Below are 26,778 nucleotides of genomic sequence, written 5' to 3'. Positions count from 1 at the left end.
TCTTACTTACAAAAGTCTTCATTGCAGCAGTCCAGAATGTGAAATTTTATGTCTTTGCACCTGTGCAGTCTTCAACTTGGAGTAACTCTGTCATTAAACCAAAGAACTAAAGCCAGCTACTGTCTGTAGTGCACTCACGAAGAGGATGCTCAATTTTTTTATCACGTAAATTAATTCAATGCAAGTATATTTTGAAAAGAATGCTTTTAAGTTTCTGTGCTGCTTATAGCTTTAGCTGAGGACAGCATATTTAGAAGAGTATAAGTGACAGGCATAATATGGAATGATAATAAGTCAAGCAAAGGATTCAAAGGCTCTCAAATCTAGCAAGGAAGATTAAATGATTGCTATTCTTTTACTGGAAATGTCTAATTAGTGAAATCCTGCTTCGGATCGTCCAAAGAAAGCTTCTCAATAGATTTGTCAAAATCTAAGCATTGTAAAATTCCAACAGAATGCTGAGAAAAATCAAGTTACCTTTGAAGTCTTTTCTGTTTCTTTTACATGTGGCTCTTTGCTAGCCTGTGGTGTGTGGGGAATCACAGGAACTCAGTGCCCAAACAGTGCCAGAAGGTGTCTGTCGTTCCTCTTAGGAAAAATATTCAAAATCATTAGTGTGGTGGCAAAAGATCTGCTGTATTTCATCAGACCAAAAAGCTCATGGGCAGATTTTTATAACAGGGAGATGAAAAATTAAAAAAGCTTTTGGAAAAAATGCAAGGAATGGGACCCGTTGTTTAGTTTTCTTGTGTTTCCCCTGTTTTCTGGCTTCTAGCAGTGATGTCTTATGCCTGTCATGACTGGAAGAGGATGCAAGAGCAGTCTGATGAAAAATTATCTGCTGCTGTGTTCATTAAAACTAGCCAAATGAATATGCATGATGCAAAGACTCAGAAACTAGGTTAGCACAGGTCAGGACTCAGCACTGTTTAGATAGCCCTCATGCAAAAGTTGCAGGGAGGTAATGACCACTGAGTGCACAGAATGCAGCATCCTTCACATATTTTCCTGCCTTTCTTCAGTATTTCCTCAAACAGACAAGTTAAAAATAGCAGTCTAGTGGAGGACAGTCATTTTTGATGTGGCTAACTTTGTGGGCAGGAGTACTTTTTTTGACCTTAACACTGGTATTTTCTGTGCGTGTGTGCCCATGGAATCCAGTTCTGGATTAGATCCAGCGTTTACTTAAGGAAAGAGCTGATCTGAGTAATGACTCTTTATGTGTATGTAGAAGGTGTTATATGGGATGGCTGGAGTGTTAATACAATAATCGTTTTGATATTAAATACAATGTTTTCTTAGATTCCAAAGGCTTACTTGAAGAAAATGAATGGGGTAATTTTTAAATGCCATAGTAAACACAGAAATGAAATGATGGAACTTTTCAACCTAATGGGCCACTTGGTATTTGCAAAATTCTGAGAAGACTCCTTTGGATCTGTTGTTTGTTTTCCCCCTGCCAACTACTTGTAGTTACATTTGACACAAACACAGAGGAAAAGTATCTGATAGAGTTTTCTGTAGTGAGATGTCTATAGCTGGAGGAGGCAGCTTATTTCAAGAGGCTGTGATGCAGGGTTTGCATGGCTCCATTGTGACAGGGGTATGAATGTTGCTGGAGCCATCTCCCCAGATCTCTTGCCTTTTCTTTTTTTAATAGTATTCAAGGTAACAGGTCACAGGAGCAGAATGTACCCTTAATACAAAGGCTTAAGAAGCAATAAAGAAAAAAGCAAATTTTTTTCCTTCTGCCACTGATGTAGCTCAGCCAAAGGTATCTGTCACTAGAGCTGTCTTATCCAGCAAGAACAAAGCTAAGAAGTGAGGCTGGATGGGGGGAGGATGAGTGAAGGATGATCTTCAGGCTGTGGTGGCAAGTCTTGGTTCAAAGTAAAATGTAGAAGGGTTTTGCACATTTCTGGCTGTATTACAGCTTAGGAATTACTATCTTTTGCTAAGTAGAGCAGGTTCCCTTGTTAATAAGAGGTTGATTTTTTTTTTTTTATCTCTTTAGTATCCATTTGTTTACTTTGTTTACTAGGTCAGTTTAATTGTCAATGCTCAATTCTGAGATGGAGGAAGATCTTATGAAGAATTGAAATAAGAGTTATATGAAACCACAAAGAAGTGAAGACTCTGTATGTATGACTTTTTCAACTTAGACTTGTGTAGTTAGCTCCAACTTTTCCTACTACCTTCTCTTACAAAACCAACCAGAAAAAAAAAATCTGCATATGCTGTTACCATATAGAAGCATATATTTAGAATCCACTTTAATAATGTCTGGAGCTAATAGTCTCCCAGGGATATGGCCTCTGGGAACAGGACAATTAAGTTTCTGCAAGTTTTCAGCAGTCTGTGAATGAGGTAATACACTGGAAAGCACACATAGGCATTATTCAGATACTGTGCGTGGCAAGTATCTCCTGTGTTTCTAAGCAATTTTTGTTTGCTTATGGAAGCAGAGAGGAGATGAATACACAGTGGGATATCGAGGTGTTAATTTGGGGAGGTGCAACTTGTCAGTAACTCTGAAATAACAAGTATATATTTAACTAGGAGGTAAGCTTATTGAAATCTTGGGTAATGTGATTCTGTGCATATGTCAGGAGATGTGACTGAAAAATGAATTTGTAATACTTGGCATTAAAAATTATTAAATCTTCCTACAAATGCCTGTAGATGAGCAAAACAATTTACAGGTCTGACATTTCTTAAAGTCTGCAACCTTGTAAACTTGGCTTTAGTAAATAAATTGTGTTTATATTTACTATCATGTAATAGATGAGTAGACTGCTGCAGGTATCTGTCAGGATGGGTGTGTTGTATTACAGTAATAAATTCTTGTTAAGTATGTGAGGGATGTGGTATGTAAGTTAGACTGTGACATTACAGGATTGTAGCCTTATTGCTGCAGGCCATTTTCAGTCTCACATTGCCTGTTCAAATAACTGTGTTTATATTTAGATGATGTATGTTGAGTAAGGTGAGACTGTCTTTACTGCTGCTGACCCATATTCAAATTTAATGTTGTATTTACCAAGTTAAATGATTGGCTATTAATTAGTTCTATTTACAGAAACATGGAAATACTCATTCTGTTCAGTGGAAGTGTCAGGTGCATGTGAATTGCTGCTTTGCGCTTTGCAAAAGATGCTGCACTTAACTTTAATCATATACGATTGTAATGAGATCTTGTGCACTGCTGGCCCCTGTCAGCAGACACCAAGCACAGCTCTTCATGGAAGAATGCTAAATGAAAGCTGTTTTAGTAATTATGCCAGGGATCTCTAGCCTCATTAGGCAATGGGTCAAGAACTCAACATCTTTTAAGTTCCCTCCCCCTACATGGCTGTGCAAATGTTGCAGCCTGTCAGCAGGCAGTCTGCAGACCTCAGCTAGGAAGCCATGCCATAGGTACTTCAGGCTTTGTCTGTTAAAGCTTGCCTTCCCCCCGTCTATTTTTATGACTTCTGCCTTGCTGGAGAAGGGACTGGACTATGGGGGAACCCAGGGGTTTGCCCTGCTTTCCACAGTGCTACTTTTATCTCTGGTAGTTGAAATACAAGCACTGAATTAAAATAATTTGCTGCTTAATAAAATGCGTTTGTGTAGGAATTGCATGTCTTGGTGGTGTCTTTTCCTGGGTGCCTTTGGAATCTTTAGAATATCTCCAGTGTCCTGCCTTTGCTGGGGTGAGGAGCGAGAGAAAATGTTGGGTCAAAATTAAAATTACTGATTCTGGCCTTTTTCCTTATGTCATAGGGAGTACCAGTATCACAGTAAAGCCTGGTCTGTCTTCCTCAGAGTGCTTGTAGGTGCAATCCTGACAATATAGAGCAAAACAATTCAATATAAATTCTGTAGTTGAACTCCTTACTCCTGAGGAAGCAGCTCCCTTGATGGCCGCTCCATGTCTTGGTGCGCAGCTCTTCAGTTTTGGAGATGGCTCATCAGAGCCATTATCAGTCCTTTTCCTGCCTTTTATCCGTAGTCTGAACTTTTTCAGCCTCTCCAGAAGTTGCTTGTCTGTCAAAGGGCTGTACTGTAAAGCAGGAACTATCTGGCACATGGTCTGTAAGAAACAAGCGCATCTGTGAAAACACCTTCTGTTTAAAAATAATTTAAAAGTTTATTTTGTTCTTTTGAGAAAATGCAAGGATTGGAATGTCATTACATTTGTAGGAGAAGTGCAACCAATCATTTCACAGCAGTTACCTCAGATGATGATATAAGAAATCTCCAAATACTATTATAGTTTTACTGACTGCTTGGTGTTCACTTCAGAAGGGAGATAACTGTCCCTCTTTGTTTGGGTGGGTTTTTCTTTTTAACTTTGAGAAACTTCAAGACACTTAGAAGCAGTAGTATAACTATGGTATTAGTAATGAAATAACATTATAGTATGAGCATATGTGATGAAATGCTGTCTTCAACTCTGAAAAGCTGTGCTTATGTTGCTCTGGGTTTCATCCAGAATGGATTTACTTCTCTGTAAGTAGTCTGTGTTTAAATGACTGGCTAGCCAGAGCAGCTTCCCTTAAGATTGGGTATGCAGAAAGAAGGGTTACTGAACTTTCCAATACATTTTTTGGAAACTAGCATCCTGACAGTTGGAGACTTCTTCCTCTGTGTCTTTGCATGTGGGGAATTAGCAAGGCACTTGAAAAATCAGAGAAATAAATCGTTTGTGTTTCCTTAGATTGTCTAAATAGAAAGGCAGTTCTTACAAAGACAGTTTACCTGCATTAACTGGAAATAAAGAGGTAATTTATGATAAATATACATCCCTGCTCTTTTCTTACTTTTTCTCCTTTCCTTTATAACAATTACTTTACAAATATCAGTAGGGAATTTGAAGGGGGGGGGAAATTGTGCTTTGATTTCTAAAAAAAAATCTGCTGCAAACAAATTAGTCTTTGAGGACTTGAAGAAGTTAAATCCTTCCCTGAAGTGAGATGAGCTGTGTTTGTTGAAAGGTCAGAAATAAACTGTGGGAGGTCATTGATAGCTGTAACTCTAGATTGTTCCAGTTCCTCTTTTAAGATTGCTAGTAAATGTTTGCCATAGTCTATATAATTGTTTTAAGTATCTAAGCTAAATAAAAAGTTTCTTTAAAAGAAGGGGAAAAGTTTTGTGGGTGTTTTGTTGGTTCTATGCATGTTTGCAGCATCAGAGCACTTACCAGTGCTGCTTTGCATATGATAGTACAAAATAGTCTTTCACTGTTAGTCCTCTTTCCTTTTACATGTCAACTGAAAACAGTACTTGGCATTGGTGAGTCTGCACCTTGAGTGCTGGGTCCAGTTCTGGGCTCCTCACCATAAGAAGGACATGGAGGTCCTGGAGCGAGTCCAGAGAAGGGCAACCAGGCTGGGGAAGGGGCTGGAGGGCACATCCTCTGAGGAGCAGCTGAGGGAGCTGGGGGTGTTCAGCCTGGAGAAGAGGAGGCTGAGGGGAGACCTTATCACCACCTACAACTACCTGAAGGGAGGGTGCAGAGAGGTGGGCGATGGTCTCTTCAGCCAGGTGACAGGAGATAGACAAGGGGAAATGGGCTCAAGCTGCCCCAGGGCAGGGTGAGATTAGATGTTAGGAAAGAATTTTTTACTGCAAGAGTTGTCAGGGCCTGGAACAGGCTGCCCAGGGAGGGGGTTGAGTCACCTTCCCTGGATGTGTTTAAAAAAAGGGTTAATGAGATACTTAGGGATATGGTTTAGCATAGGATGGGAATGGTTGGACTTGATGATCTTTGAGATCATCTTTGGACTTGAGGCTTTTCCAACCTTGTGATTCTGTGATACCCGTTATTATTTGTGTTTTCTGACATTTAATAGCTCTTCCATAGACTAGGTACTGGCTGGCATCTTGGAAACGCATCAGATATACAGGGCAGCTAATGTGATAGGCTTTACATAGCCTTGTGATTTTGGAGTTGTTTTTTTTTAATGCTCTAAGTACTAGCTGTGGGAGTAGGAGTACTTGGTAAAGATCTGAACAGTGCCTGGGATTCCATTTTGACCTTAGAGTAATTGTTTTACTTTGTATAATCATCCGGGAGTATTAGTTAATCAGTTTTCCTACAGAAATTATAAGACTGGGGTTTGTTTTGGGTTTTGTTGGTGGGTTTGTTTTTTGGGGTTTTTTTAAAGAAGTAGTTTGTAAGTGAAAAGTCGTCCCTGCCCTTGCCCTTAACAAAAACCCACATGGTTTTCTAAGAATAAGCAAATCTATTGCACACGGGTTTCTTAAAATTGTTAGTTTGATACTTACTCCTGCTGAGGAGCCCTCTTTTGGGGTAATGGTCAGTGTGTGTATGTGGTGATAGGGCTGGTCTGCTCTTGTATTTGTGATAAATGACATAGTTTACTTGGCATAATCTTGGCAACTGATTTGAGACTGTAGACACAAGAATGCTGCCTGGAATAAGTGACAAAACTATCTACTACTTGCTTTCTGAATATTTTGCAAAATACAGATAATTTATAAAGTTTTTGACAATTTACAGAAAACCTTTGCAAATTATCAGGCCCTCTTTTCTTGTCCAAATACTATTTGTTGCTGTTCTACTCTTTTGACAAACAATTTTAGACTTACTTTACAAAACATGTAAGCTTAACTAGTATGGACTCGTATTTCATCAAAGACACTTAGAATTTTGTACTTCCCTTCTGCATTACTGAAAGTCTTTGGCAGAGCACTGAGGTGTTTTCAGATCTTAAAGAAAATTCTCAGCTAAAATGAGACAATGTGCTTACAGTGGTTTTTTTCATATTAAAAAGATTATAGTTGTGGCCATAAAGCATAAACATAGAAGTAACAAATCCAAGTCAAATCTACAAATAGCCAGGTGAGTAATATGTTTCGTGTAGTGGAGGATTACTGTGGGGCACTGGCTGTTCATGCCCTGGGAGGTCTGATCCACCTACCAATTGTCTGATACTTCTGGTCATTTGACATTTTTATTGCAGCTCATTTATTGTATTCTGTGGTCACCTCTAAGCCTGACATAAACATTTTATGCAGCATCAACCTTACACCGCCTTACTAGAGTCCATTCAAGGCTACTGCAGTAGTAGGGTAACTGACCTTTTCCTGTGGTTTAACCTTGCTAGTTTTGGGTCTATGGCTTTTAATTAGAAAAAAAAAAACCCAAACAAAACCCTCTCGGGTATTTGCTGTTTGACTGAAAAATTGAAAGCAAGCTGTTTGGTGTAGGCTACCCTAGACTACTTTGAAATATGGTTAATTTTTAAGGAAGATTCCAGTGTCTTTTGTATTTGGGTTTGCCAGGTTTTTAAGAGACAGACCACACGTGTTTGCTGCACTTGAGGGATGTTCAGGCTTTTGAAAAGTATATTGAGTTTTATTTTGGTTTTTCCAGAGCAGTTAGTGGAGGAGGTGGGATTTTATCTTAAATGGATGTGTACCTAGCAAATAGAGCTGTAGGAAGTATGTTGTTTGTACTGGTAAAAAGGTGAATTGAAGGATAGAGGTGGTCAACAAACACTGATGCAGACTTAAGGCATCCTCTCAAGCTACAAAAATGGCTTGATAGTTTTCTATACAGGTGAGTTATGCTTCTGCAAGGAGATGCTGAAACTTAATATGTGTGTTAAAAGAATCTGGAAGACACAAATATTGCATAGTTGGAGTTTACCAATAAATAAACTCCAGATTCCCTGTCTCTGTCTTCCCAAGTTGGTTTTGTAGGAAAACTGTAGTAATTCCAATGAAACAAACTGTCCCCATCTTTACAGTATTAATGGACAGAAATCTTCTGATAAACTGTTCTCCACCCTGGGGTTTTGTACTACCTGTGATTATCTTACCAATATTTAACAATGGATTTTGTTGGTGGTTTTGGTTTTAGTTTCTCCAGCAATGAATTGCTGAATCCTTGGATGATTAATTGAGAATACAGTCATTTAAATTGTGAATTATGTTTATGTGGGAGCAGTTGAAGGTACTTTAGGATCAGCATTTATTGCTGTCAAGCTGGAAGAATGAACATGAAATAAATCTCTTAAGAACATGGAAATTGCTACAATTCAAATACAAATATTTATTCAAATAAATGAGATGGGGTAACTGATGAGGCAGTTGTCTTACAGGATATGATTGGGTGATCTGTTGCAGATCATAAATGGAAGAAAATGGTTTACTAATATGGAAGAGCCAGTAATAAAATCAGGCTGGTTATTATTATTGTTGTTATTGTTTTTATTATTATTGATGTTGTTGTTATTATTATTATCGTTATCATAATTTAAAAAGTATCCTATATCAAAGCCAGGAAGCCTTTAGTTTGTCCTGTTCAGTGCTGTTGAGGCTTAAGTGGAACTGTGGGTCCAGTTCTGGCACAGTGAGTCAAGATCGAGTTAACCAGCTGGAGAGTGGCCAGAGGTGTCTCCTGGTTATGGTTAGCTGTCAGGGAGACATGACAATGCAAATGTGTGAGAATTGGCATTCTTTGTTGAAAGCATGTCTGTCTGTCTGTCAGTCTGTCTCTCTAGATAAATATTGAATAAACGTTTTGCAAAGAAAGGAATAGCACCTCTGTGAAGAAGGAGAAGTTTACCTAAGGAGGCACATCCAGACATTACGACAAATCGCTGTGTGTGAGAATAGTTCAGCTCTGTGATTAATCTGCACAGAAAGGCCAAGGGATCCCTATCATCAGAGGTTTTTAAGAACAGGTTAGACAGGTGACTGGGGTTGGTTGATTCCAGGGTCAGATGGATGGATTAGTGTTCTCAGGTCCTTTCCAGCTGTTTTGTCTAATTATCTTGAAAATACCTGCAACTGAAGTGGCTTGTGTAGGAGATAGCATTGATTAGTAAGAGTTGTTGGGGTTTTATTTTAGACAAGCAAACCCAAACTTCTTTCCTTCAAAGCACCAGATAATGTATTTGCTATAAGTCTAATATAAAGTCTTGAGAGGGCAAGACTTCTCTGCCTTCCTAAGACCAATATGCCTCTTAGTAAATTCAAATTGAAAAAAAATACACTTCTTTACCCTTTATTTTTTGCTAATATGTTTGTTTTTATAGGTGCTTCTTCCTTGCACACTATTAAGTTGTTACCTTGACTGCCATTCTTCACCTTGCCTTGGTTTTTGTGATCACTCTGCAAAAGTGAAGATGTATTCAGTAGTTTAAAACTGGTATAGAAGGACACTAGGCACTTCAGCGGGAGACTCTCATAATGTCTTTTAACTCAAAATTGCTTTAAAAAAATTCCTGCTTCTGGTTTTGTAATTATTCAGAAGTCATCACTGGTTTTATGTATTTATTGCTGTCTGTATATATTTATTAGTGTCTGTATCAGAGGAACATGCCTTCCTAAGTTTTTTTTTCTTTGTTTCTTCTCCTGATTGAAGGGGCTTTGCCTGGACTGTTTTGGGGTGGGTTTTATTTTTATAGTATTATGTGACATTAGTTTTTAATGCTTCATTTAATTTTTTTTTCCCTTTTTTTTCCTCAGGTCTCTGTCTTGAGAAGTTGCCAATTTCTTCTTCAGCTAGCAACCTCCACGTGGACCGTGAGCAAGAAATTGTTACGTGCTATGAGAAGGCTGGGGATATTGCTCTTCTGTACCTTCAGGAGATAGAAAGGGTAAACTGGGATGATTTCCTTAATTGAAGAATTGCATGGCTCGTCTTTCACTGACATAGTGTTACGAACATTTTGGGAACTCAACTGAAAGATGCCTGGTATTTGTGTTCTTAGGACCTCAATGCACACTTACAGCTGGCCAATAAATTAGCCTGCCTTAATGGGTGTCTGGTAGCTGTCATTCTGACTGTTCTCTCATTCTGACCTCTTAGAAAACAGTGTTAGTAGTCTAAATGGGACAGAGCTCCTCTGAACTACATGTGTATTCAAGATGCTGATCTGTGGCCTCTGCTACCATATGGTAGTTAATTTATGATTATGTTGTCTCTCAAACACACGTGTAGGAATATGTACTTTGTACAGATACAGTTACTAGCTTTGCAGATAATTCCTTAAAAGAATTCATTTCAAAATGAAACTTTGAAAGTAGAAAATTGATCTTGTTGACATTTACTTGGAGCCAATAGCTGCTATTAAGTCCTCTTTATAAAAATACCTGAAGATAGAATTCTGAAATAACATTGCACCTGTAAGCAAGACACTTGACCTGTCGGTGGGGTTTCCAGAGTAGTAACTGAAAGGCTTTTTGCTTCAACTAATAGGCCCAGTCCTGGGACAGTGAAAAAAATCATCAGACAGCCAGATAAACATACAATTTTAAAATATAGATGAACTTGAGATAAATCAAATTATATCATGACAATGTTCCCAGACCTGATAGTCCATTTGTCGTTTTATCTCATTAACATATTACTATACATGAAACTACAGTTACTGTTAAAAGTACTTGGATATTTTTTCGTGAGGAGACAGTTAGTTGTCTACATCTGAATTTGGACTCCAGAATTGCTGTACTTTTCATACTACATACGAGTAGAAAGAGCAGAAAAACTGAGGTACTATATATGTAGGAGACCTGGGTTTTATTGGTGAAAGCTGATAGGTCTGAGCCTTTTAATGTTAGGAAATTAGAACCTACAAACAGTTCCGTGGAATATCAGACAAGTGACTTTTTTCCTTTTTCCCCTGTTTTATAAGCTGTAGATCATGAATTATGGAAATTTTAAAGTTTGGCTCTTAATTTGTAAAAAATTCAAGACTTCATGGTTTAAAAGCTTCAGGCTTTATCTGAATTTAAAGGATACATAGGCTCTTTTATTTCCTCTTCTTGTTTGCATTTACACCATTGACATTGTCTTCTGTTTCTTAACACTTAGTAGCACTTGCAAGTGTTATACTTCTTTTTAAAGAAAAGAAAATTATTGCTCACAAGCCCCAGGCCTGACAATCAACAGTTGTCCTTGAAAGGGTTATTAAATGTAGTTAAGGTCACTCAAGCAAAAGGAAGGGGAAACTTGTGATAGAGGAAACAAAAGTAATTCTCACTGGTTTTTAAATGGATAAACGTTTTTATCTTCTGAGGTTTTTTTGCTTTGTTTTTTTGTTTGTTTTGTTACTGTCTTTTAGTGGCTTGTAGACTATGTGTGTGGTGAACATGAAGGGAAATGAAACTCATCATTCCCCATTTTGAGAGTGCATTTTTAATGTTGATGTAATGCAAATTTAGTTATTTCTAACTTTTTCTTTTTACATCACTGTGGAGATGACTTTTAATCTTGCTGCTTTCTTACAGCATTCTTTCCTAACCTACCAGTGTCTGACATTTTGAACACCGTTACCACCTGTACTGAACAATACTGCAAATACGCTTTTTCTGACACTGTTCTTTTGTATATCATTCTTCTTGAAAACTTCTGAAAAGTTGTTATAAAATTTTTTAGTGGCATTTCTGCTTGTTGAAGAAATTACCTTTAAGGATATAGACATGAGCAAAAAGAGTTATATTTAGGTGGGAATGGAAGAAAGGATGGGAGTACTCTACTAGCCACCACGCACTAATGAAGGCTTCTCCGACATTAATTGTCATCTTCTGTGTGTTAAGTGCAAAGAACTTGTTTTTAGGGTTTTTTTTTTCCTTTTTCTTTGGTTCTCTTAGGTAATTAATGCCAATATACAGAATAGAAGCCCTAAGCCAGGGCCCACTGCACATGAACAAGAACTTGGATTTTTCTTGGAAACAGGACTTCAAAGAGCACACGTTTTGTATTTCAAGAACGGGTAAGATTTCTCCTTTTATGTGTTTGCTTTTTTGTCTAGGTTTTGTGTTTGTCATCTAACTTGGTATCATAATTATTATCAATTGTGTAATCATGAAGCCTTTTATTAACAAAGTAGTAACAGTTTGCTTGAAATAGTAAGGCTGCCCATATTTTATTTGTTTGCATATATCAAAAACATTTTATCAAAGTATTATAAACAGAAGGCATTTTATATTTTTATTTACTAACTGTGAGAACTTAAAATACCGTAAACTTTATTAAAAATTCTTTTACTTTATTACTAGACACTGTTAGAAAGTGATTGACAGCATATTGAAACTCTTGATTTTTATAATTTTGATTTTGTAATTTTTTTCCAAATCTCTTCAGTTATCACTTATTTTAACATTATGCTGCAGGATAAATGTGCATGAAGATCAACAGTATGTATACAAGTACACATTCTCCATTGTACCTGCTCTGTAGATCCTTTTAGATTCTGCATGGGAGATCTTCTCTAATTTATTTTAAATAAGGCTGCCCTTAAAGCCTCAAAATAAATTCCAGTATTACAGAAAATTAAAAAGCAATACAACTCCCCGTTTTTAAAAGCTTCAAAACTTGGCATAAACGGTTTATAAGTACATTTCTGACATTTGTTGTTGAAATCCCATAGTTTAAAAATTTGTTTGCAGGGCTACTTATTTCACTATGAAAATGTTGAGTGATTGGAGTATTGGGACTTCTGATAGGACTGTTGTCTTGTACCAAAAATGCTTCTTTTTCTTTCAAATACATAAACAGGAGATGACAGGTACTCGTGCAGTGTCTGTAAAGAGTTGAGATTTTAATACACTGGTGGTAGGGTGACAAAAGGCTATCCAACTTTTCAAACCATTCAGGGATTTCAGCATGGAAATGATCACTGAGCTTTTGAAATCTCGTTCTTAAAGTAATGAAGTAGTGCTGCAATAACACATGATCTGAGAGTTATATTTTATTTCTTTTTTCATCATTTAATTGCAGGAGGAATGGAATGTTCTGAAAGTTTTTGGGTTGGTTTTTTTTTTACCAGAGCTAAAAATAAAATACCTATTTTCATGCCTGCACAAAAGTTAAATAAAATACATGTATTGAAAGAGTCCCAGTGGCAATCGTAATAAGCTAAAAATTCCACATCTTGAAGAATTTTGATTGAAGGCCAGGAGTGGAAATGATCCATTTATTCTCAGATGTTGTGCCTAAAAGTTTTCAGCAATAGATGTAACGGATTAAGTTTATTTAAGAAAACAAAAAACAAGCCCACAAAAAAGTTGTACAGTGGGTTACTAAGGAACATCCATTCCATAGGAGAGTTTTTCCTAGGCCGTATCAGCTTGACTGGTGTGAACTTGGAAAGGTTGCTGTGTACTTTCCATGTATTCTTTGATCCTTCACAGTGAAACTGTTGGTGTTCTTGTAACTCCTACATAAGCATCTAATCCTTTCTGCAGTCTTGAGTCCAATAGTCACTAGCTGTTTACAAGCTGATTACATGTTCTGTATTGTACTTTTAAATTTCTTTCATTGGCCAGTGCTATTTTGTTTTTGTGACGTGAGAGGAAGCAAAGTGTTAGGAAAAGTAGCTCTGTGCCAGTCATTATTGTACATATTCCTGCTGTTAGATTCTTTGGTTTCCTTTTTTAATTGAGAGTCAATCCCAATTCTTTCAAGATATCCTGATACTGTCATTGTTCCAGATTGCTAATTATGTTGCTGCTTTTATGGGGCCCTTTTTTTTCCTTCCCCCAATTCCAGAACTGAACAGAACTTTATATACTTTACTAATAGTGACAGATTTATAGCAAGCTATATATTTTAAGGGTGCTTCATGTGCTTTTAAAATTTGTCATGTCTCCTGATTTTAAGTTTATAGAAATTAGATTCAAGATCCATCCATTACGCTTTGGAACGTTCTCCAAATTTGAGTATAATCTAAAATTGTGAAGACTATAGGAACATTCTCAAGGAGGGCAAATGTACATATCTTTAACATAGGCAGTTTAGAAATGGAAACATTTTCATTTCAGATAATCTTTTCTTTTTGCAACTGAAGCTGTAGATATTAAAAAGGGATTCCATCCTGAGGAGGCAGCAGGGAATAACTGCTGTGAGTGTTGGGGAGAAGGGCAAGAGGAAAAACATGCCTGTCTACAGGCAGACTAAATCTGCTATTCATGTTGCAGTGCAGTGGAATCTCTGACTTGTCTATGCTCATGCAGTGGGGTTGACACGCAGAAGAGTTGAACCTGATATAAAAGTTCCTTTTACCAAATGACAGTCTGGTTTCAGCCAGTTCAAATATTACCCTGTTACAGTGTAGTGGCTGTAGTAATTTCTGTGTTAGAGCATGCTTAAAGCTCTGAGCAGATATTTATGGATATATGATATGGATTTTTGGTGGGTTTTTTTAGACTTCATTTCCACTCCAGTAAGTGCTAATAAACATCTCAAAACCTGCTGGAGAATTTAATTTGTCTGGAGCCTTTTTACTATGGAGTGAGTTTTTCTTGTTGTGTATCTAGGAGTCAGTTGGCTAATCACTGCTTTTAATGCAGTGATTTAACCAGCAGCAGAAACATCATTTTTGTGTATGTGTCAGTTACAAACTATAAAATAAAACAACTTCTATGCTAGCTGGCAGAGCAAACTTACAGCAGTAATGGAGGGAGTGTTGTCGCCTACCCAGAAAGCTGATTGATCCACTTTAAATTTCCCCTTTGTTCAATAACTATACAGAGATATAACTATACAAGCCAACAAGCCAAGTTTTTGTAGAGGATTAAGTGACTTATCTTTCAGGTATGCATTATCTTGTATAAAAGTGTTTGAAACCTAACTTAGCCTGACTGCTGAGTGCTGGCATTTTAAAAATACATGGAAAAGCAATTACCTAAAAAAAAATTTAATGAAATAAAGTGTTAATAGTCTGAATTGAAGAATGATATTTTAGTGCTCTATTAGGACACAGATGTGAACTTAATGTTTCCTTCCAAAGTGTACAGAAATTTAGTAAAGAATCAAGCTACATACACATTTTTCACTTGGGAGCAGAGGCACATTTCAGCTTAGAAATGACTAAGAAGGAAGTTGAAGAAGCTGTTCTGAAACTTAAAGCAGGGTTTATGTTGTTTTTTTAAACCATTTTGAAATATATAACTTTAAATGTCTTTCAGGCTGATTACACAACTTCCATTTAGGCTAGTAGTTGCTTTGTAATTTCAAATTGAAGCAGTTCAAATTCCTGATGTTGTTCCAAGAATAACTAACAGCACAGGAACTTTGACATTCATTCTTTGACATAGCTATTTTTCAAGTAAAATGCCCCTGAGAGAGGAAGGACAGCAGTTTATGTACCCAGTAATCCTTCTATCCTAGTATTTTTGTTTGTATTCATGTTATAGGATAAACAAGACACTCAAATTGTAAATGGCTTTTTTTTTTTCTTTTTGAGGTAGTAGTGTTCAGAAATACACTGGAAGCATGTGCTCTGAAAGCAAAGGAACTTCCTGGTTGGAGTCTAAATAATCAGGTGACCATTGTGAAAACCAGACTTGGCTAGCTTTGAGAGCTCTTTTTTGTGGCTTCTCCTATATTCTGTACCCTGTGGAAGGATATTTCTCTGTCAGAGGCCAGGATCCAGACCACAGTTTGGTCTAATCTCCATCATGGTTCACATGCCTGAGGAACCTGTTCCAGATCAGTACTCCTGGGTCTTTAGTCCTCCTGTACTGGCAGAGCAGCAGTGAAGCAAAACCCTCCCAGTCTTCTCCATGAAGTTGTTTCTCAGAGGCTGGCTTTTCTTCAGTAGAAAATTAACCCCCACAGAAACAAAACAAAAAACTCAACCAGTTTTTCTGCATAGAAGTAATTTTTATTGGCTTACAAAATGTTTGACAAGCACAACAACAAAAACCCCAACTGCTTATTCAAATATAGGACTTGTCCATGTAGAAGTTGTTTGTTTTATATCCCCTTCCTGCCAACATAGGAATAGCCTAGAAACATAGCTCTCATATAAGTGAGGGAGAGTGGATGGAAGCCAATCCACAAGTGCTTCTGTTGCACCTATGTACTTATACAGTGCTCACAGGTGCAAATCTTACAGTGATGAAATCCATGTGCAAAGGATTTATGTCAATGCTTGACATAAATGCACATCAAGACACTGTTTTAGAATACAGTGCTACCAGCCCATCACTCTCTGAATCTATTTGAGATCTTGTTGCAAGTCTCAAAACAAGTTGGTCATCAACTGAAGAACAGAAAGTAAGATGAAATCCCAAACCACTGAAATCCTATGAAGAATTGCATTCTCTACAGGCAAGGTATGAGTGCTGTACTGGAAAGCAAACTGGAAATGACTTCTGTTTTTAAACTGCAGTTTTTAAAACAACTTTGTCCTGGAGATAACTGCTTTTGTGTTTGTGTGGTTAAGAAACTAAGGCAGCATATATTGAAGATAGAGACAAAACTCCCTGTTTTGTGAATTCCTAACAAAAATGAGTTTTCAAAGGATACGTTAATACCTGTTGTATCATCTTCCTTATTGAAGCTACTGTTCTTATTCTGTTGGTTTTCATTGAAAAGCCCAGAATATATTTGAGTGCAAGGAGAAGTTATTATGTCCTCAGTCAGATAAAATAATCTGTAAAGAATCCTGTCTCGTTCAGTCCTTGTATGCTTACTGCTCAGAATTGTGTCTTAACTTCAAGAGTTAAAAATAAGATTCCATTGTGAAGTTATAGATAGATCTGTCACTTTTACATGGGTGACAATGATGTTTATATACATGAACACACTTCAAAATAATCTCAATTTTTGTAGTAATTAGTTCTACAGTGCACACTGAAAGAGTAATATTGGTGTCTGAGTTCATACTGAATTTTGATAATTTTAATAACTTGCAGTTGGAATTCTTACAATAGCTTGCTACAATAGCTTGCTTTTTTCAAGAAGATATTGGGCATTTTTTAGCCCAAGTCTTTGCTGACTGTGGTTGTTGCTTGTGTTTGCCAGCATCAGATTCAAGGTGTTAGTTTTATGTTGTGTTGTGATGGGCAGCAAACAAGGTGGTATTGGAGCCTTAAATTGGGGAGTGAATAATTAGTGCACTTGCCTCGCTCCCCCCCCCCAAATACTTGCTTTAATGCTGTATTTAATGCTCTTAGTTTTATTCCCTTTTCTGGTTGTGGTATTGTTCTGAAGAACACTGCTTCACATGCTAGCTATTCACAGGGTGTGGATTCATAGTATGACACGGGTTGAAAGGGACGCTGAGGGGCATCTCAGCCAAATCCCTGCACAGCCAGCGTAGACCAGCTTGCTCAGGGCCTTGGCCAGTTGTTTTGCCTGTGGCCAGAGGTGGAGATTCAAATTCTGATGAAGTTTGGGTTTAAGTGTTTTATGAACAGGATTCAGGAGTCTTTCGAGTTCCTTTCTGTTAAGATTAATGTTTCTCTGAAGGACAGTTAGTTGCTGTACCTGGGTGGTAGTTACTTTCACCAAGAGAAAGATTTTGTTTGGTGAATGTAACATGTGGCCATTTGTGTTAAAGCTTCAGTAATAGTTTAACATGGAGCTTTTCAGTGTTTGGAATTACTGGTTACTAATTATATTAGGTATTTTTTCATATTGAAATAATGGTTTTGAACTGATTTTAAAATTACAGAAGCTGCTGGCTTTAACAGCAAAACCATTAACTGTCCCCATTAAACTTCAGAAGGAGGAAACTAGCAGGTATGAGGACTAATTCAGGCTAGATTTGTTTATGGTAGCAGGAGAAAGGGATTTGCTAAGCATTAAGGTAAGTTTGCTGTAAGCCTCATGCTTAGGAGTGCTGCATGAATTCTTACCTGCACTTTATGAACAGAGAAGGCGTATAAAGAAAAGTCATTACTAATAAATATTCTGGTTTATGTTTTGAAGTATTTGCACTGACTTTTCTTTCCAGATGTCCCTCTTTGCAGATACATCTCCAAATTCATACTACATGCAAAATACAAAATAGGAGAGGCTGGCTCTCTTGCCTTGCCTTTCCTCAAATTTGTGTATTCAGTTACACTGAATACTGAAGAATATCAAAATAAATGATAGCTTAGTAAGCGTTTCCAGAATTCCCATTGTGTGCAAAAGAGGAAAGGAAATCCTGTCTTCCATTTGATTTTGTTTTAGTGTAACAGCCTGAAAGCAAATACAAGAGTTAGTAATAAAAGGACAAAACTCTTAGCAACTATACTGATGGCACATAAACAACTTACAGTAGTGGAAATCTATGGCATTCTTCCAATTTTAACATCTCTCTCTAACAAGAAGCAGTAGGTTCAAAATTAAACATCTCCATGGTTACAAAAGTTAGAAAATCAACAGAGGTTTGATGACCTCTTGTTTTGTTCTGGTTTTGTAGTTTCTTCTCTCTCCCCTGGTTCATTTTTGCTATAATTTTTTGTGGTTTTTTTGCATTTTACTGCTGTTATCACACTGCTGTCCAATATATTATTTTTGGCCTTCATGTTGGACTTGAAGAAACCCTTGAATTGCTGACTTTGTGCTAGTCATAAAGAATCCCTTTCTGAGGGTGCTGGGTACAAGTCAGTGGCAGGCACACAGTGTCAGTGAAATCCTGCAACTCAGCTTAATTCTTTATAGGTGGTGTCCCTCATTTGCTTTCTTTGCAAGGGTGGTTCTATATTCCTCTCACTTTCTCCTCTTTGGTGTCACCACTGGGAAGGATTTTTGTTGCTTAGTGCTTTCTCTGACTAAACATTTGATCTGTGACTTCAGATTAGCTCTTTGGATTCAATCAGATGTTACACTTTCGTTGATGGATCCCAGCTGTTTTGTTGCTGCTTAAAATCTTCTATCTAATCAGAACATGCTTCCTTTATTGTTTCTGCTGATGATTTCTGACCTTTGAGTCTCTAAGATAGATTGTAAAAACTTGCCCATGTGGGTCACTGCTGAAGTTCTCCATGCTTTTATCATGTATTAAACAGAGTAATTTCCTAGGTCTTCAGGTTGGTATTCCAAACAGAATCACTGTTGGTGCAGCACATTCTTCCTTCTAGCTCTGTAGGAGGGGTTTTTTTTCTTTTAAATGTAGGTAAAATAGCTTTATTAAGTTTATGGCCATACAATTTTACTGATGTGTAGAAAATGTTAAATATTTACTCCAGTAAATTTTATTTGCTTTATTCCATTTGTCAATTTATTTCCTTAGTAGAGCTTTTTGGCACATGTAGCACTTTTTTCTTGTGAACAGGCTTTTTTGTTCATGATTTTCTTTGGCACCCTCTCACTCTACACCACCCCCATCCCCACCCCCCATTTCTTGCACCAAAGAAACTCGCCAAATAATAGGAGCTAAAGGCTAAAGACTTCTAATGCATTCTGTCTCCAGTAACTGGAGAAAGCCAAGAGAAGAGCATGGGGATAAGGAGACCTTCCTCTCCCAGTAGTGAGCCATTAGGTAGACTGCAGTCTAGGCAGTGTTCTCGTTTGGAATGCACGAATGCAAGAATTGCAGCTTGATTGGGCTGTTGCAAATACTTAGGCTTGTGTAGCTGTAATGGCATACTGAAGAGGTTTCGTTTAAGCCCAGATATCACTCAAGAATCTTCAGGCATTAAACAAACATGATTTCCTGTAGTGAATTCGAGATACCTGGGATTTCTCTTTCTGCACCAGTTAAGAATGGGTAAAATGGGAAGTGCATTGTGGTGCTTTTTTATCTTTTCTTTTTTTCTTATTTTTTTAAAACAAACCAGTAGATTGGATTCTGGTGGGAAATAAAAGATTATCTACATGTAATTCAGTATATAATATCCAGTGATAATCAATGTTTTGTGGAAATAATACAGTATTTTGAGAATATCCAAAGTGTAACTAGGAAAAAAGAGAAGGAAGTCTGAGAGGAAAACAGAACTATCAGAAGTTGCAGCTGTGTAGCCTTTCAGAGATGGAGATGTTAAACTTCACAAGGATGTTTGCTTGAGGTGACTTGGGTTGCATTAGAACTGTCATTTTTCTAATTGTGGATAAGGTTATGTTTTCACTCCCCTCTTAAACCTGAGGGAAAACAGACTTGTACATTAGTCACAACCATCTGAAGCATCATCAGTTGTGCTGAAGACATGGCATTGTCCATTTGGTCAGACCTTAGCTGAAGTTACTGCAGAAAGCCATAGACTTTTAGTCTTTTTAAATTTATTTTTTTAAACTCCTCTTTGTTGGGCTACATAAATTTCTCTAGTATGGTAAATGGCATGCCCCAGTATTAGGATGTTCTGTTATCATGAAAGAATTAATCTCTTGAAGTGTCACATTTCTTGTTTTTTACTTATTAACTTGATTCAGTGAAAAATAATTTCTTAAAAGCGTGTAAATTATTCCTTTTTGGCTGCAATTTACTAGCTATAATGTGTGGATTTAAATTATAGTTATATTTTATTTTGTAAACAGGTATTCCAGGCAATCATACCACTGAAACATGCTGTTCTGATTGGTATGCATATCAAGAGTTTTACCTGCCCTTATTCCTTCCCTTTAAAATAAATACCTTTCTTTTCTTTGCTAGTTAAACTTAGATTGTGCCATTGAGGTTTCCAAACATTGCATTTCTTTTTTCTGTAAATACTGAGTGAAGGAGAGAGAGGATAGAGAACACACATTGGGGAAGTGGGCTCAGTTCCAAAAGCAATTGCTGTTTCGTCAGTTTTATCAAGCAGTCTAGATCTCCCTTGGTTTTTCTCTTTTTAAAACATGAATATTTTTAAAATGAGATATAGTAAGCCTCAGTAATGAGGTAATTGTGAGGCTAGTATGAGCAACTTACCCTGTTCACTGGTGTGGCTCTGGATATGCTTTCCCCTCCTAAATAGGAGAAGTACAAACAATTTAGCCACCAAATTGCAAAGGAGGTAAGGTTTGGTCTGCCCTCACTAAGCAAAAATTTATTCTATTTCAATCTTTTATCTATAAAAGTGTGTAGACTAAATATATGCCTGACAAAGAAAGCTGCTCTCACACTAAGGGAGAAGATACTATCAAAACAGGTTGTAAATGCAAAGTAAATTAATCAGCCTTTCTCTGCTTAAATTTAAAACTTCTGTAGCCTGTTTTGAGTATATTGTGATTAGATCTCACTGCCTTTGTTATAAGGAATAGTTTGGGTTTTTTATCCTAACATCTTTCAAATACCCACTGCATCTCATTGAGCAGTTTCTTCATTCCTTTCTACTTTTTTTTTGTTGTGTTTGAAAACACAAGGATAAGAACTTTTTGGGGTATGAGGTTTATCTGGACCATTAATGGCACTGTGTTGTCTGATACCGAACATGTTTTCTAGAACCATGAGACTTCTTGGTGTTGGCAGTTACAGATATGTTTGTGGCAAAAGTTTGTGACTCTTGGCCTGCATGCCAAGAGCGGTCAGGTTTTTGATCCTGTGTTGAATGTCTGTGCTTACTGCCCCTTGGTTTCCTTCCTGCACATCCCTCGTATGGTTATCTCCAGTTACTGCTCTCTCTGCTTAGGTGTGAGCACTGTTACACACATACAGTTGAAGTGGTTTACTTATTCTAAACAGAAATGCTGCCTGAAGTTTTCAAAGGAGCATCAAAATTGGTCTTGCATCAGAATAATTAGGTTCTAATATAAATTGTTGGGATTTAGGGTACAACTACATGGCCATAAGGATGCAAATTTGTCTTAAGGACATTGAGGTGTATAAACTTTCAATACTAGATTGTACCTTTAAATCCTGGTTCTCAGTCTTTGATTGCTATTGTGCTACTTAAAGAGTTAAAGTATTTTTTTTTCCTTGAAGATTTAAAGCAGCAAACGTTAATTAGTCTTTAATAAGGTACAATACGAAGGGCCTCACTCGAGCGTGTTCTGATGGGAGGTAGTCATACAAACACACATGCATTATTAGCAGTGTCTGGGGGCTCTTTCAGTCATCTCTGAAATTACTGAAAATGTGTTAGCTCTTGAGTGCACGTTCATGTACCTTAGAATTCCTTGTCTCAAGAACAGAAGGGATCTCAAAGTCATTTACAGACACTGTGGGAACATTGTTTCCTAAGTTAATTTCAACTTTGGTCTGGTGTTCAATCAGCACGGGTGGAGCTACTAACTTGAAGGCACGTTGTAGTGAAAAGCAGGTAAAAGTTGTGTGCTTCCAAGGCTAGGCAGGAAAAATCTGTGCCAGAATAGTGGCCACCCTCTTCTCCCCCACATTACAAACTGTTAACAAATACAGGAAATGTACTTTGCAAAAGCAGTGTGGTGTGGAGACCATGGTATATTTTGCTTCATGACGTGCCCCTCAAAGCATTTAACTCAATTTTGGGGTGATTTAGATTTTAGTTTTGAAGTGGTTTGGTTTTGGTTGGTTTTGTTGTTTATTTTTTTAGAATACTTCACGTAGAAGGTGCTTGACAAGTCTGTATTGTGCTTTGTGTTCATTTGTGCAGTGGATCAGTGTTAAATGCTTTATGAAGCAAAAAACAGTTATAGATTTTAAAATTTTTGGTTGTTTTTTTTCCCTTGTAAAATCTTGCTGCTTTCTCCATGATACAGTAGAACTTCAATCACAAGTTTCAGTCCCTTGCCAGATGCCTATAAAAATGTAATAGGTGACTAATAACAACCTGTCATGAAGTTCTTAAGGACTTTAAATTTGCATATTTTTCATAGTATTTTTTTTGTTTTTGTAAGACATCAAAAGACATAAAGTGTCCAATGCAAACAAAGCCAATTCCTAAAATTTCATGAAGATTTAAATTGTTGTGTTTTGAAGTTCTACGTAGTGTATGTTTTGTCTGTACTGGAAAATCAGTGTTTCAAGCTGAGGAGTTCTTGGTTTTGTTTTTTTTGACAATTTCACAGGGAACATTTGAGTTCTTTAGCAAGTCTGAATGGTTTTTATAATCTTGTTATGAGGACACATCTGTGACTTTTACTTATAAAAAGCTTACAGAATATGTAGTATTTCTTTTCTCTTGAGCCCGCTAGGTAAATGTTGTGTAACTTGCCCATAAAATCACATTTTAAGATAATAACATCTATATGATGTAAAGACAATGATTTAACACAAAATACACTTTTGATCCCATAATATTTTTGCAACTGAGCTTCAAATAGCAAAAAGTGTGTCCTGTGTTATGTATTGAGATTGAAGAATTCAGTTGTTCAGCTCAGCAAAAAGCCAGTTGACCAGTTGAAAGGCAGACTATTAGTGTAAAATAAAATATTTTCATCTGCTTTAAGTACAGTAAAAACACAGGTAGCTGGGAGAACTGACATAGAGATAAGGAAAAGATAAAGCTGTAAAACCATTCCAAATAATCTGAGAAGAAAGTTCAGATCTGCTAAAATTGTTGGTATGGCTCATGTTTCCTCTTTTTGGGGGCCCTGAATCTCTTTGCAAAAGCTGTGTAGGCAGCAGAAGTGGAAGAAGCATAGATGTAAAAAAACTAGACTTGCAGAAGCCACACCAAAAGCTGGGTGGAGGAGAGAACAGAACACTGATTCCCCAGCTCTCTTCTGGGCACACAGTGCCCTTGCTATGTGTGTCCTCTTTCTTGTCTGAAAGTTTAAAATTTTACATTACTTTCGCTAAGGATTCATAGATCTACTTTTTTTCTTAATTTCCCTATTTTAAGGTGTCAAGAGGCAGCTAAAATGGAATATTTGTGTTTTTTTCAGTTTATACTTTGTCACCTCATGTAATTGAAAACCACTGTAGTAGCGAGACCAACTTTGGGTTTATTTATTTTCCCTTTTTGAGGTGGTCACTTCTTACACTTTTCTTCGCTGTCTCTTGAGCTATCTACTGATGACAATTTTTATTCCCCAATAACTGAGAAGGAATGTTGTTCCAGTAATCAGTGGTGGGCTTCCCAGATAAATGAATATATATATATCTCTCTCACAGAAGGGCGATGATGGTGTGCCAGCAAAAAAAAAATAATAACATGGATTTTAACAACTTTATCAAGTAAGATATTAAGGTGTTACTACATCCAAGCTGGAATACTGTCAAATTCTATGTTTATATACAGGAACTTGACGAGAGGAGTTGGTAGATTTAGAGAGTTACTAAGAGCTGTCGAAACAAGAACTACACAAAATCTGCGAATGGTAAGTTACATTAAACCACATTGCTGTTGCAGTATCTAAATTTTAGTAGGCAGTTAAAGCATAAATGTAGTGGATAAGTTAGAGACAAATGATAGGAGATCGCAGAATGATTTGGGCTGGAAGGGACCTTAGAGAGCATCATCTAGTTCCAACCCCCCTGCTGTGGGCAGGGTCACTCTTCACTAGACCAGATTGCTAAAGCCACTGTCAAGCCCAACTCTCTCAGCCTGTCTTGATAGGACAAGAGCTCCAGCCCTTTGATTGTCTTTGTGGCCCTCCTCTGGAGTCACTGAACAGCTTACATTGTCAGAAAATACATCATTCTTTCTGTAGGTGTTTCTCTTTTTTTTGTATCTTTTATGTAATAAAGGGCCAAGGCTTATATCTTTTGCTATAATGTCATGATTTCCAAAATGTCCTAGATTAGTTTCCTGATACTATGCCTTTAAAACTTCCAAAGTGGTAATAAGGAAGGTAATTGGTTTCTTAATTCATTTAATAACTGATTCTTAGTAAGAGTAAGGATATTAAAATTATTAAATAATGGACTTTCAATGTAGAGGGGCAATACTGCAAGCTTTAATAGAATAAAAAGATGAAGGGCTTCTCATGTGGTAGGGATTGAGGTGGAAGATGCAGATCATGTTGTGCTTTCCATGGCTTAAATATTACACATCCGTTGCTGTGAAGTACTGCCGATCCTGTTGCAAGTGTAGATCTTGCCTTCTTTCTACTGCCCTGGTACCAATCTCTGTGTTTTCAGCACTGGGATATATAGTCACACAGCTTGTATGCATATGTATTAAATATTAAAGAGGAGGTTGACAAGGTAGTTAAGGTTTATAGGATGACTTCAAATCTTTACATGAATGTTATTTAAGTAAGTATTATTTTAAGTATTTCTATGCTTAAGTATGATACTGAGAACAGTTGGTCAAAATACACTAATTTTCATGCTGTTTACAGCCTTGCCTAACTTTCACTTTTACAGACGATAGCAAGACAACTGGCTGAAATTTTGTTACGAGGCATGTGTGAACAGAGTTACTGGAATCCACTGGAAGATCCTCCCCACCAATCACCCCTAGATGATCCACTTCGAAAAGGTTCAAATACTAAGAATTACGCGCTCAGTAGAAGACCGCGGGTATACACTGGAGAAAAGTATGGCTGAGTTTATACCTCTCTTGTTTCTGTAATTGTACTTGTTGCCCCGTAACTGAGGTTTTTGAAAATTCAGAAGGAATTGGGCATTGTGAATGAGAGTCTCTCCCATGCCATGTGTGCATATATATTCTCTGAAGAGAACTAGGAAAGCAAGGTGCATCCGTCTGCACTGTATGCATGAGACCTTTTCTCCTCAGTTACCAACATACTTTTTTAGTTCTGTACTGGAGCATACAGTAGAGACAGTATCTCTTGTTATACATGGGATACAAAAGAAAAGATGAACCGGGTGGCAAATCTAAGATTGCACATTTTAAAAGTAGTGTGCTGTTTCTAGACAGTAGTTTATTTCCCAAGGCAGATATCTTTTAATCTTCTTAGGTTAGTTTTGGCATTTCACTATGATGCCACCTTTTTGTTGAGTTTTTATTCTTTTACTGGTTAAGATAGGTGGTATGCTATGGATCATTTTTATGTAGTGTATCCCATGATTAATTTTAGAGTAGCTTTAGAGTGTATGTTTTATTGAAAGCGTCCAGGGTTTTTTCAAAACCACTGACTGCTAGTATTACTATTAAATATGGATAGCCATTTCTAAGGTCACGTTTTCCTCAGACACACTCTGACAGTGCCAAAAATATATATTGACAAAATTTCACACTTTATTACAGTCCTTGGGTGTAGCTTACTGCCTGAAAGTTATGTCCTTGTGTCTTTGGCACTGTCTCTTTTAATTTATTTTTATATCATTGAAACTTCGTTGTGTGCTTTTTTTTATTACATAATCTGCAACCTTTGCACTGCTCTACTTGTATTCCATGTGCAAGTCCTTACGAGATCTTGTCTTTTGTAAATATATCTATCTAATGTAGTCAATACTACAGCTTGCTGCTTTTAATCATGCTGAAAAGCATTGTGAGGCGGAGAACTGAAAAATAGATTGCAGCAGTGGAGATGATAATCTAGCCAAGACTGTGATTTGCAGGAGCAGGACAGTGCTAAGTAATGCAGATGGAGAAGATGGAAATTCCAGTTAAACTTGAGAAAAAAATTTACAGAAGAGCTTGTGGAGTCTAGAGAGTATCACTGGAGATACTAACAATCCAACTGGACGTGGCCCTGAGCAACCTACCAACCGACCCTGCTTTGAGTGGAGGGGCTGTAGTAGACGATCCCCAGACACCCCCTTCAACCTCAGCTATACACTAAAGTCCGTGTGATCTGGGAATCTCTTTTGAAGAGTCTGTTCTCTGTTCCATATGAAATTTTTGACCCTTTTTCTTCAAAGAAAGTACCTGGTTTGTGAATACACCGTGGTTGCTGCACTTACAGACTCTGCATTTGTTGCCCAAATGGGGGCAAGTCTCTTTTATGCAGTCACACATTTTCTCATTCATCTACTTGGTTTCATACAGCAAATCCCGAAGAACAGAGTCTGTTCCTCTCTGACAATATGTACCCTTTATTAGTTAATATGAAACCTTTTCTTCATAATGTGTTCAAAGAAATGCAAAAAAATCATCTGCTATGGTAGTCTGCTTATAGAAGTAGTCCTACCTTAAACTCTGAGGAGGTGTTTTGTTTTAGTGTTCACAGTGTCTTTGTATTGTAACACAGAACACTGCCTTAGTGCAGGCATTTGAGTTGTTTAGCTGCATTTATCACAGATTCCCATTAATAAATACTTCATGCAGCAGCGAGCCTATATAATT

The 26,778-nt window shown here is 37.2% G+C and overlaps 1 protein-coding gene across 3 annotated transcripts in view; it reads left to right on the top strand.

Annotated features, from left to right (window-relative positions):
* Window positions 1–26,778, top strand: part of TTC7B (tetratricopeptide repeat domain 7B) — a gene marked incomplete at its 5' end in the record, with an annotated part of 141,145 nt that overhangs the window by 25,931 nt on the left and 88,436 nt on the right. For all 3 annotated transcript variants that reach the window (XM_084270413.1, XM_084270412.1, XM_084270414.1), the window contains 4 exons: window positions 9,487–9,617; window positions 11,614–11,735; window positions 23,821–23,899; window positions 24,891–25,063. In XM_084270413.1, the coding sequence (XP_084126539.1) occupies window positions 9,487–9,617; window positions 11,614–11,735; window positions 23,821–23,899; window positions 24,891–25,063 (505 nt within the window). The remainder of the gene's footprint in view (window positions 1–9,486; window positions 9,618–11,613; window positions 11,736–23,820; window positions 23,900–24,890; window positions 25,064–26,778) is intronic.

The sequence above is a fragment of the Gallinula chloropus genome, assembly GCF_964237585.1.
Source record: "Gallinula chloropus genome assembly, chromosome: 14".
Taxonomy (NCBI): domain Eukaryota; kingdom Metazoa; phylum Chordata; class Aves; order Gruiformes; family Rallidae; genus Gallinula; species Gallinula chloropus.
Note: the sequence above shows the minus strand (reverse complement) of the source record. Positions and strands in the feature narration are given on the sequence as shown.